This window comes from Amphibalanus amphitrite, unplaced genomic scaffold, assembly GCF_019059575.1.
Source record: "Amphibalanus amphitrite isolate SeventyFive unplaced genomic scaffold, NRLGWU_Aamphi_draft 000132F_arrow, whole genome shotgun sequence".
In the NCBI taxonomy this organism is placed as follows: Eukaryota; Metazoa; Arthropoda; class Thecostraca; order Balanomorpha; family Balanidae; genus Amphibalanus; species Amphibalanus amphitrite.
Genome location: NW_024881627.1, coordinates 143,205 through 155,302, shown reverse-complemented (window position 1 = coordinate 155,302; position 12,098 = coordinate 143,205). Strand labels below are relative to the sequence as shown.

At 51.8% G+C, this 12,098-nt stretch overlaps 2 protein-coding genes across 2 annotated transcripts; both read right to left on the bottom strand.

The window, feature by feature from the left end:
* Positions 1-124: 124 nt before the first annotated feature.
* Positions 125-4,609, bottom strand: LOC122382001 (elongator complex protein 5-like). Its single transcript, XM_043366840.1, has 5 exons — positions 4,219-4,609; positions 3,520-3,846; positions 3,193-3,353; positions 2,722-2,912; positions 125-339 (listed from the first exon to the last, which is right to left on the bottom strand). The coding sequence occupies exons 1-5, from the start codon at positions 4,271-4,273 to the stop codon at positions 228-230; spliced, it is 846 nt and encodes a 281-aa protein (XP_043222775.1). The 5' UTR covers positions 4,274-4,609; the 3' UTR covers positions 125-227.
* A 497-nt stretch (positions 4,610-5,106) lies between these two features.
* LOC122381997 (reticulon-4-interacting protein 1 homolog, mitochondrial-like) lies at positions 5,107-12,029 on the bottom strand. The gene is made up of 10 exons (XM_043366835.1): positions 11,824-12,029; positions 11,281-11,515; positions 9,072-9,220; positions 8,611-8,766; positions 8,153-8,320; positions 7,679-7,803; positions 7,037-7,222; positions 6,585-6,762; positions 5,989-6,179; positions 5,107-5,662 (listed from the first exon to the last, which is right to left on the bottom strand). Exons 1-10 carry the CDS (start codon positions 11,878-11,880, stop codon positions 5,620-5,622), a joined length of 1,488 nt encoding a protein of 495 aa, XP_043222770.1. The 5' UTR covers positions 11,881-12,029; the 3' UTR covers positions 5,107-5,619.
* Between the last annotated feature and the right edge of the window lie 69 nt (positions 12,030-12,098).

Below are 12,098 nucleotides of genomic sequence, written 5' to 3'. Positions count from 1 at the left end.
ATAACATCGACCCAGATAACTAATTATATTTACCGAGCTGACGTTGCTGTTGTTGCTCCGGCCTATAAGAGACGGCAATATAGCTACCTGAGAGCAACCAGCAAAGACCACATAAAGCCAATTATAACAAATGTCGATATTGTATTGCGGATCAGGCCACATAACATTTGGCCCAGTGAGGCCGGTTTCCCACGCAGCACCCGCCCCCTGTAGGACGGTACCGGGGCTCAGATGTCGAGGTCGTCGTCGGGATCCTCCTCGTCCCAGTCGTCCGCGGCGTCGGGCTGGTAGAAAATCTGCCCGGTGCCCGGCCCGCTGTCCCCGCCGCCCTGCTCCGGCCTGTAAGAGACGGGACGGGGTCATCCGCGGTCAGTCGAGGTCACTCGTGGACTCCCGGGTCGCTGAATCTCCCCGCCGCGTTACTACGGTTTGTAATATACATGAGGGTTGGTTTGTCGAGGTCAGTCACAGACTTCGCGGTCTCTGAATGCCCCCTCCCGGCACGGAAAAGTCAGCTGTCAATCACGGGCTGATCTCTCGGAGACAATGCTAGGCTACGACAGCACACATCGCCGAGCGACTGGGGGGGGGGGGGGGCACAACGAAGGCACAGGCGGCTCGCGATCACTCAGTAGATAACCGGGACAGATACAGACAGATAGGGACATTACTTGTGTCAGCGACGAGAGGAAGGGTTGTATTGGCAGCGATACGCGCACAGACAGCCGAGATTAAGCGATCTTCCGAACAACAAACAGCCGGTCGATTGAGACAAAGACCGGCCGATGGATGAGCCGACGCGAGACACCCACACGACCTTGGTGGCGGTCGGGTGAGGTCGAATCGGTATCAGGACGGATCGACGCACAGATAAGCTAACGCAGTCTATACCGTATACCGGAATTAAGGGAACTGCAGTGACGCCTGAAGACAACGGATCTTTGAGTTAGATAACGCGTCAGACACTTGAATGGATTACATACCAGAGCGTGCGTTATTGATTCACACTCAGGGTCAATGACGTCAATATTTCATATTTTCAAGCCTCAAAACGGTATCAACATGAAGGATCACTTGGGGACCATATACTTGACATTTATATAACCCACTTCACAAGTGACACCCGCCAACACAGTATATTTCGGTTAGCGGGATTGTTGCCATGCAAAGACGACACCTAATGAACTTCAGATTGACAAGCGTCAATACCCCATAGCTCATTCCCATTCAGGATAGGGAAACAAATTTGTGTCGTCTCATAACATGCAGACGCAGGGCAGTGCTATACAGCTGTTATACACCTATCCCACCCGAACTAGTCGTATGACTGAGATCCGTCGTCCCTGTGATATACATCGGCACCCATCTTCTCTGATCCAAACAAGCATCCCTTCTCACCTCAGATAGACCAGCGCCACTCTCACTCAGTTAGGACAGCTGCACCTCTCTCACCTAAGGCAGAGCAGTATCCCTCCCTCCGGTAGGGCAGCATCTCCATATAAGGCCTTGCCCTCACCCAGGCAGGACAGCACCCCTCTCACCCAGGCAGGACATCACCCCTCTCACCTGAGGTAGGGCAGCACCCCTCTCACCTGAGGTAGGGCAGCTGACCAGCCGGTCCTCGGTAAGGCAGTATCCTTCCCTCTCACCTGAGGTAGGGCAGCTGACCAGCCGGTCCTCGGTAAGGCAGTATCCTTCCCTCTCACCTGAGGTAGGGCAGCTGACCAGCCGGTCCTCGGTAAGGCAGTATCCTTCCCTCTCACCTGAGGTAGGGCAGCTGACCAGCCGGTCCTCGGTAAGGCAGTATCGTTCCCTCTCACCTGAGGTAGGGCAGCTGACCAGCCGGTCCTCGGTAAGGCAGTATCGTTCCCTCTCACCTGAGGTAGGGCAGCTGACCAGCCGGTCCTAGGTAAGGCAGTATCCTTCCCTCTCACCTGAGGTAGGGCAGCACCAGCCGGTCCTAGGTAAGGCAGTATCCTTCCCTCTCACCTGAGGTAGGGCAGCACCAGCCGGTCCTAGGTAAGGCAGTATCGTTCCCGCTCACCTGAGGTAGGGCAGCACCCCTCTCACCTGAGGTAGGCAGCACCAGCCGGTCCTAGGTAAGGCAGTATCCTTCCCGCTCACCTGAGGTAGGGCAGCTGACCAGCCGGTCCTCGGTAAGGCAGTATCCTTCCCTCTCACCTGAGGTAGGGCAGCTGACCAGCCGGTCCTCGGTAAGGCAGTATCCTTCCCGCTCACCTGAGGCAGGACAGCACCCCTCTCACCTGAGGTAGGCAGCACCAGCCGGTCCTAGGTAAGGCAGTATCCTTCCCGCTCACCTGAGGTAGGGCAGCTGACCAGCCGGTCCTCGGTAAGGCAGTATCCTTCCCTCTCACCTGAGGTAGGGCAGCTGACCAGCCGGTCCTCGGTAAGGCAGTATCCTTCCCTCTCACCTGAGGTAGGGCAGCTGACCAGCCGGTCCTAGGTAAGGCAGTATCCTTCCCTCTCACCTGAGGTAGGGCAGCTGGTCAGCCGGTCCTCGGTACCTAAGGCAGTATCGTTCCCTCTCACCTGAGGTAGGGCAGCTGACCAGCCGGTCCTCGGTAAGGCAGTCCCCTTCCCGCTCACCTGAGGTAGGGCAGCTGGCCAGCCGGTCCTCGGTAAGGCAGTATCGTTCCCTCTCACCTGAGGTAGGGCAGCTGACCAGCCGGTCCTCGGTAAGGCAGTATCGTTCCCGCTCACCTGAGGTAGGGCAGCACCAGCCGGTCGCGGCTCTGTTTCTCCGTCTCGGACAGCTGCAGGCTGAAGGTGGTCAGACCGGGCGCCAGAGGAGCGGCCGGAGCGGCCCGGGCCGCCGCCGGGACCGCCGGCACGGGCCGCGCCGGCTCCACACGGGTCACCACCAGATCGGCGCTCAGACTGACCCGCTCCGTCTGCGGGGCACGGCGGACACTATTGTCAGTCGACAAACCGAGAGGCAAGTATCGAACGACCAAGGGCGACGTAACTGACAAAGCTGAAAACAAGTTGACAATCTGAAAATAAACAATCATACGGATTACTCGGCTTGTTTTCATGTTTCTCCATTCAGATGTGAGACGACCGGCCAGACCCGGAAACGTTGAAACATCGCTGCCTGGCGGCTGGCACGAGCCAATCAGAGGCACGGGGCTAGCGTTACCCCGGGGAAAGCAGAGGAGAGGGCGCACGTACCGCCGTCTCCACCTTGCCGGCCTTGAAGCGGTACGTGCCGCTGACAGTGAGCTCCCGGCCGGCGCCCTCCACGCTCAGCACGTGTGTAGAGTAGTGACGCAGCTGGGAGAGGTGCTCCTCCGGGACGGCCTCCTCCAGTACTCCCAGCACCACCTGGTGGCCTGGCGGCGAAACAACCGGACAGGCGGCGCTACTGTCAACGACCGGCGACGCCGCACCGGGCCGAAAGCGGACAGAGGCTGACGGAAAATCGAGTCACCTAACGAGCCACAATGAATTGTGCTGAAGGTGTAAGAACGAGGTCTAATTGAAAGTCTGTCGTCTCACCTCTGTCGCAGCTGCGCCGTATTAGCCGGCAGAGCGCAGTCGGTCCGAGCCAGTGCAGCAGGCGGGAGGCATCCCGGACGACCAGGAGACGGGCCGGAGGGCCGGGCAGCGGCAGAGCGGCCTCCAGCTGCCGACCTATGTCCTCCGCAGTCTCCCAGTCTTGGTCAGATGAGTCTGACTGCTCAATCGGGCCGGCAGAGGACCCAGAGGTGCCTGGCAGCTCATCTGCACTCTGTCCACACGGCACCCAGCTGACCGACACCTGCTGCTGCTGTCGATGCTGTACATAGCTGGAGAGCAGGTGCCTGTAGCTGCCGTCACCTGCATCTGGAAACCATTTACAGTCAGTCAGTATAAGCATAAGTCCACAAAGCCACTCCTTGAAAATTACTCTAACACTGCTGCTGTTAATAGGTTAACGACATGTGCAAGGTTTCAACCAGTGGCGATCTCGTGATTAAGTTGCAAGGGGGATCTATCATCCCAGTGAACCCCAAGGCAGTTTCATGCTAGATCTATGATATTATAAGAATTTACTATCATGAGTAGGCAAGCACAAGCACTGGCCATTAACTGCATGACCAATTCAAATGCAAGTTTTGGAGTCAAATGGAAACAGCACCACGGCCCTTACACACTGGTTTCACAATCAGTCCATGGTTGGTATAAATCCTTTATTTTAAGTTAATATCTACTTACCGATGATCAATATTGATGTTCCTTCTGGCTTGACCGACAAAATCTTTTCAAACATTTCTGACACCTTCACAGTTCACCTTAGGTAGGTACCCAGCAGGTATTTGTATTACTATCCTCAATCGCCTAAGCTGAAGCCTGCTTATATTCGATCTTTGCAAGTGGCAGTGGCGAAAAATCTGGTGGTGTACCTACAGATACATCTCACCCAGTTTGACCAGCAAACACCCTGGCATGAATCAGAATAAAACTTAATTACTTATTTATGCGCAGACCCTAAAACAAACGGACGAAAAAATGTAAGCGAGGGTAATGTGTTCTAATATCAGTGATAACAGATCGTTGACAAAAGTATACGCATTCGAATAAGCGGTAACTTTTGATATCGTCAACTGCTAATAAGGCTTATCGAACATATTTTATCGAAAGTTTAATGTCTAAGTAGCGTCAAGTTTGACGTAGAACGACGCAAGCAAATTAATATTAACGAATACCCTCAAAGTATCTGCAGGGAAGCTGGAGTGCGGTATTGGGTGGTATTGATGATCCTGAATTCCGCGATGATTTTGCGGTGCATTTGCAGGGGCAAGTTACATGTTGGAGTCCCTCAATTAAATTTTATATGTTGAAACATGAAGATTTCACCGGATCACCAGATCTTTTCATCTTTTTCTTCCTAAGATTGCAAAGGCTCCAAAGAAAGATCCGGTTGGCGGCTGCTTCCAATCACTCCTTCCATCTACCTTTTTATCACTCTTCTTTCCTTAAACCTTCGATACCCTCAATCAGTAAAATGCCCTGATGTTCATATTAGATACTTAAATTATAATATTCATATTGGAGATTGGAGACAGATATTTCGTTCCAGGTAGCATGCACATAAACGCCATAGCCACACGAAACACATGTATTGACAACGTGAATCGCGCGGGGCATAGGGATGGAACAACCGGGGGAGCACGTCTTACAGTTGGCACTTTATGAATATATTTCGACTTCCTCTAAAACAAGTCGAGCCCTCAATTAGCGACGATAATATACCTGTCGCCATGACCGCTAAGTAACAAGGCACACGCCAGCCACACAGATACACGGTACTACAAACAGTGGTCCAAAAAGGGGCGACTAAAAATCGCGTCAGAATATTGTCTCTACTGAGTTCATGATAGTGTCCTCTCATCACCGTACGTTCGATCGTTATCGGGGTTAACCTGATCGTCGAGCCACACATGGTTCGCTCTCTCTCTCTCGTTCCCACCCCTCTCCCCGACTAGAAGTGTCGTCCTGTCTATACCAGCACGACCCTCTCCTCCCTCCCCAGCCATTGAGCTCTCCCGGTTCGCGGCAGGGAGCAGGCACTACTGAATTGCACCAGAGGCTAGTCGGAGCGCTCGGCCCGGCCCGTCACGATCCGTCCTCGGTCACTGGCTGCGGCGGCGCCAAGTGTCTGAAAACACACCGGCAACAGGTTAGAAAGAGGGGCATGAAAAACTCTTCAGTATCACATGACCAAATCGAGTTTTTCAACAAAGATTCAGTGTTATGCTCACTGCCCAGCGGACACTGTTCTGAGCTCTATTGACCGTGGTAATAACACGATTCTCAAAACATGATTCGTTAAAAAGGATGAAACTCGAAACAAATTAGTAAGTAAAGTAAACGATCGAAAAAGAGCCGCTACCGAGAGCGCTACGTTCAGCAAGCATCTTAAGTTGCGCTAGCTCGGATGCTACTTATCCCGCTGGCTCCCTTTCTCCCCGCCCTGCGCCGCACCTAAAGCTGACCACCGGCTTTCCGACGGCGTCACCCCGCGCCAGGTAATGGAAGGCCGCGTCAGCGTCCTGCCAGTCGAACGTGTGCTCCACCACGGCCTGGAGCTCGCGCGCGTCCACCAGGGCGGCCAGCTGGGCCAGCGTGTCGGCAGAGAACGTCACCGTGCCCCAGCTCTCCGGCAGGAACAGCACCTGGCGAGTAGCGGGGAGGACGGTCAGAGGGGGCAGAAGGCGTCAGAGGAACTCGGAGGGACCGGAGGGCGCTCTGAGGCACCTCGTGTTGACTGTGATCGCGAACGCCTTTTTAGACGATACAACGCTACACTGTACTACAAAACTGTGAGGCATCCGGGGCGCAAATTACATCAGCTAATCCCCAGTCATGTCAGGGCGATCCGACTTCATCCAACTGCAGCTTTAAATTCATAGGCAAATTCCGATCGACAACCATCTTATCATTATCCAGCCTTCCTCCCCTCGACAGAAGAGACATCAGGTCCGCCTCTCAGCTGTCAAATTCGGCCGTATTCGGTCCCTCTCTTGCTCACTTCCCTCCCACTCCCGCCCTTTCACAATCCGTTCCTCTTCCCTCCTCACCTGTCCTGCCAGCCGCGTGAGTCGGATCCACAGAGCATACAGCGTGCCCAACACGAACCCGAACCGGTCAGAGGGCATGGCCGCCTCCACCGTGCTGACCACCAGGCCGGTCTCGGCGCAGTGGCGCAGGCAGGAGGCGTGCAGCGAGGGGCCGGCAGTGTTCAGCACCAGGTCGAACCTGTGGGACAGGCGGGTCATACATCAGACCAAATACCGGATCACACACCTGTTTAAATATAAACTAGCGCTAGGGCTAGTTTCTGCCGCAAGGAAATCGCCGCACTAAAATATGCCCCCATCAGACCAAACCTGGCATCCGGTGAAATGTAAGGTCAAAACCCGCACCAGCTAGATTACAGCATGCATTGCAAATGCATACGAGCTAAAGGCACGTTAGACGATAGCACATTGCCTTTCACGTTGGCAGCCTGCTATAGCACTGCGGCACTCACTTGTCTCTCAGCGACAGCTCCTTCTCCAAGTCGGCCGTGTCGTACTCGATGACGTCATCGGCTCCCAGCATCCGGGCCAGCGGCACCAGCCGGGCCGACACGGTGGTGGTCACGTGACCGCCCCATGCCTTGAGCAGCTGAGTGGCTACCAGGCCGACTCCACTGGCGGCCGCGTGCACTAGCACCCTGCCGAAAAGTAGTGGGGGTGGGGTCAGAAGCTGATTATCTCATTGCAACTCTCAGCTGACCATGAACATCGATGATTACCACAAAATTTGTAGATCAGCACAACTTCTGACCGACAAAAAAAAAGACTATTTCTATTTACATAACGGAAGGCCTGTGAGCCCAAACTATCATCCTCGCGAGACCATAAAAGGTGTGACTGTGTTGTGGGGATCTCCGGTCGGCCAAATATCGTTCAATATTCAACCTTCCCCGAACCCACTCACGTTGGCTTATCTTAGAAGTCGTACACGAATACAATGTCCTGCGTGATCGTTGGCTGCCGCAGCCAAGTAGTATTTACGGCGTTGATTAACTACCACTGACACGGGCGGTATAGGGCGCGACTCACCACTTGGCCAAGGTCGCCGTTTGTGGCCCCCGTTTAAAGCTGTCCCCGCGTGCGGCCTGTCTCACCGTTTGTCCTGTGCCGTGTCGGGCCCAATGCCGCCCTGCGTAACCAGCGCGTTCCAGGCCACCGTTCCCGAGTAGGGCAGCGCCGCCGCACGCTCAAACGTCACCGCGTCCGGCTTCCGACACAGCTGGGAGCGGGTGGGGAAGGGTGGTCAGTGAGTGACTGTGAACAGTGCACGGGGGTCGGGGGGATATTGTCGACAGGGTGGAGCAGTTATCAGTCGGAAGTGTTGTCGACAGGGCGGAACAGTTATCAGTGGGAGGATGTCAATGTACGTTGAGTAGCTGATAGCATCGTAAGGCGGTTAATGAATGGCTGTTTCATGATGGAATGACATAAATTGCTCGATACTATCCTGTCACAAAAACCAGCGCTACAATAATCTCAACGTCATCCAATATATCCCACGAATACGCATAAATACCGATGCACCAGCCAAGCACAACACACAGCATGTTCCACCATCAGCGCCCTACCTCCTTCTCCTCGAGGACGACAAACTCTGCCAGCGTGCCGGGCCGCCAGAAGGGGACGGCCGCCCAGACGGGGTCGCCGACCTGCCACTGGGTGACCTCTGAGCCGACCTGGTCCACCACGCCGGCCAGGTCACGGCCCAGCACCACCGGCAGCTCAGAGTCCACGTGCTGGAACGGCGGCGGAGGGGAGGATGGGTTAGTCATACACCAAGGGGCGGTTTTGAGAACCGATGAGGCACTGTATCCAATCACATATGCATACCAGTGAACATGTTGGGGCGTCCCACAGAATAAAAGCACATGCAAAGCATTACAGTGCAACCCAGCCAAAGCGACGCTGTACGGTGATAAGGCCCAATCCTCTGAGAGCCGAAACACATAACACAGCGGTCCAGCAAGTTCACGCTCCATATCTCTATTCCATCACGCTATCGACCCGATTTACGTCACCTTCTCACCGGGTTATATCTGTTGACCTGGCGGCGCAGGGCGCGACCGTAGCCGGAGGCGATGCGCAGGTCGACTCGGTCCACGGTGGCCGCCTTCACCCTGACCAGCACCTCGGTGGGCGAGACCAGCTCTGGCCGCGGCTGATCCTCCACGGTCAGAACGCCCTGGAGGCAGCGATAGCGGCAGAGCGGTAACGTAATGACACAGAGTGCACCGGGGGTACGACAACCAATGGCTCAAGACGAGCATATACAACGATTTAGCCATATTTTGATGTGTCTTTATCTGTAAAAAAAACTTACAGAACATGACAAACATACATGCTGCCAGCACCTAAATCTAACAGTGTATATCTTTTCATCGCATATCCTTTTCCTCTCTTATCAGTTGACCTTGGTTAACTTAAGTCGATCGCGAGCACAAAACACGGTGTGTGCTAAGCGCCGCACAAGGTCTGCGCTGCACTTACGTCGAGCCCCTCGTAGGTCCCGCAGATGACGGCTCGCATCAGCGCCGGCTGTCGGATGGTGCGGACGCGCCGGCCGCGGCCGACCAGGTAGCCGACCAGCAGGCCGGCGCCAAACCCGGCGCCCAGCAGACACAGGTGCACGGTGCTCGCTGAAAGTGCGGAACACGGCGCTACCAGTCGGGCGCACTATGGTATCGGCAGTCCATTTATGGATACGTATCTATTAAAGGAAACGTTTCCAAATTTGGAAGGCACTTTGTTCCATTTATGGAAACGCCAGTTCCAAAATTGGAAACGCCAATTTTTAAGCAGGCATATTTCTGTATTTCTTAAGTTAATAGTAATCTTTTCAGCTGGCGTGTCTTTTTGTCGATATGTTTTCTCCCAAAACAGTAAAATCCAACAATATTTTTGTACGCAAATGGCGAATCTGATGCCCTGACACAAACCCTTGTCAACGTTCTATTTTTGGAAACGGAAGGTTCCAAAAATGGAAACTATGAGCCAACACAGGAAAAGGCATAAGCACCATATTATTGATATGTGGGCCTGTCTACCCCACGCCCTCTAAGTAATTGCCGAGCTATTGATGCCGGTACATGTTCCGATATGGGTGATTTCCCTTTGCATCTAAATTTCGTATGAATGGTCCTCCAATTGCTTGGGCATAGTGCCCGAAAGCCGATGTTGGTACAATAATGCTTACGAAAATGTGTCTTCTGGGGAAAGTCCCCAATTTCTAGGCACCTACATAAACCCCAGAACTGTCCAACCGTCTTGCCTACTAAGCTACTACTGCTTACGAAACCCACATTATAACATATTTTAACTGTTTCAAGCATGCATGCGTGACTGCAGTAAGCGTCGCGATGTGCCCTGAATTGTGGTTAACAGACTCTGGCTTCCCAAGAAAAGCAAGGCTTTATAAGTAAGGTTGGAGTTAAACTTCGGCCTAATCAGGCCGGTTCAGAAGCTCCGGTTCGCATTTCATGCTGTCGGAGCGTGCACCTTTTCCAACCTTCTCGTGGATTATTAGAAATGAGAAAGGCAGAAAGTGCTTCTAAAAACATTAAATGCAAATAAGAGTTGAAATACATATAACCTACTGCATCTGTGAGCTGTATGTACAACATGAGTTAAAATTCGTCATTTGTTCCAAAAATGGAAACTGAGCTTCATAAAGCATTATTCAATGGGCCTTACACAGGCACTAACTGAAGGCCTACTGAACTAATACGGTGCAAAGTGGGCAATTAGTACAGTTTGAGCATTTCCCTATCCATAGAAATTGTTTATAACACCTTGTCATCGCTTTTTCATATAATTGAATCGTTTAAAACTGGACGACAGCTTGGATCGCTTCCGACAAGCAGTAACATATCAGACCTTTAATGCAATTATTTACATACATTCTACCAACTTTCACACATTCGTAAGTTAAATGGGTGCTAAGAAGTTCAGTTTGCCCACTTAGAAGCATCTGTACGAAATATTTTCCAACTTACCGCCTTCCAAAGCCGGAAAGACGATCTCCGCACGTGGTCACCAACACGCCATTCAGGGCTTGCTTTACAGCAATGTAAAATATTAATGAATACCAGACAGCAAGTCTGTCAATTAAAAAATTGCCATTCTTGTGAAAATCAATTTTTTCCACAAAAACATGAGGTATATTTCATTAATGACACATAAAAGTTCACCTATCATGAAAAAATCTATTGTTTACAAAAGGAAGTGGACCGTGCAAGCCTGTTCAACAGCCGATTTTTCTGTTCAACATTGGAATTATGAAGCGAAATGCGGTCTTTTGATTGGTGGCCTTTGTTTGATGCGGAAATCTATGGTTTGTTGCGGAAACTACCGAACAGGTTTATGTGCTCCTTGCGTTTCCGAAAATAGAAACGGAGCGTTTCCATTATTGGAACAGTTGGTTTTTAGCGTTTCCATTTTTGGAACTTTCTTCCAAAAATAGAAACGTTTCTATAAATGGACTGCCGATACCATAGTGCGCCCGACTGCTACGTTGGACGCGAACGTCAGCGGAACGAATGTGAATGGTCACACACCAGTACCCGATATTCGGTGGATAGCATTTGTGTATGATCACATACATTGGAGAGCAGATGAATCACATCAACACGCCCATCTCATCAGAGACAGGGTCTCCATTTCTAGAAACCACACATGCTTCTTTTGGGCCATTACTCACCTTCAGTCAGCACCAGCAATCGAGTTGTCTCGATGAACTCCCTGACATCAAACTCGCTGACAAACTCCCGCAGACTAGTCCAGCGGTCGGCAGCAGCAGCAGTGGCTAGACGCCATCTCTGAGCAGCCTGCTGCCACACCTCCCCACTGGCCAGTCGTCCGCCAGTCCGACGCAGCTCAGTCAAGCCAGCCTGCAGCGAGAGCCGGGCTGCTGCTGCAGATGATGACAGCTGGACCTGACAAACACAGCCAAAACAGTGAGCACTGCTCATATGAAGCCTGTTGCCACCAGCATGCAAATTGAGCATATCACATGACAAGATTTATCAATGAACACTATCAGTATCAAACACAAGAATCAATTCATTCAATAACTTTGGCACAAATATGCAAGAAAAATGACATCAACTATTAATTGACAGAAAAGGACTTAAAACTTCTATGTTGCAAAGCCTGAGCTTTATATAAAGGCATCAATTAAATAAAGGTACACATGCAAATGGATAAGCAGCGGATGGAAGAGATTTGATTTATAATAACTTGCCTGGAGCTCATCTATTTTTTCACTGATGTGGAAAAGTAATTCATCTGTGCTGGCCATTTCTTTAAGTGAAAGCAATAGTATTGTCTCTGTAAATTTGTTGGCCAGGCATTTCCTGCATAGAAACTTGATAAAATATCTGGCCTAGATCGTGCACTGCACGCAGTTCGATCCCACGTTCGATCCTTTAGATTGGAAGATGAAAAAATGTTTGGTAGCCTTAACCCTTGAACTCTTCGTAGTTGAAACAGCTGTGCCATTAATTGTCGACAAAAATT

What these genes read in the sequence shown, in the direction of transcription:
- LOC122382001 (XM_043366840.1), bottom strand. Translation starts at nt 4,273, where the DNA reads ATGTTTGAAAAGATTTTGTCGGTCAAGCCAGAAGGAACATCAATATTG. An exon ending in AACATCAATATTGATCATCG is followed by an intron (nt 3,847 to 4,218) that starts GTAAGTAGATAT and finishes AATGGTTTCCAG; the next exon opens with ATGCAGGTGACGGCAGCTAC. An exon ending in CTGGTGCTGCCCTACCTCAG is followed by an intron (nt 340 to 2,721) that starts GTGAGCGGGAAC and finishes CGTCTCTTACAG; the next exon opens with GCCGGAGCAGGGCGGCGGGG.
- LOC122381997 (XM_043366835.1), bottom strand. Translation starts at nt 11,880, where the DNA reads ATGGCCAGCACAGATGAATTACTTTTCCACATCAGTGAAAAAATAGAT. An exon ending in GAGCTGTCGCTGAGAGACAA is followed by an intron (nt 6,763 to 7,036) that starts GTGAGTGCCGCA and finishes CCTGTCCCACAG; the next exon opens with GTTCGACCTGGTGCTGAACA. An exon ending in AAGCCGGTGGTCAGCTTTAG is followed by an intron (nt 5,663 to 5,988) that starts GTGCGGCGCAGG and finishes GTGTGTTTTCAG; the next exon opens with ACACTTGGCGCCGCCGCAGC.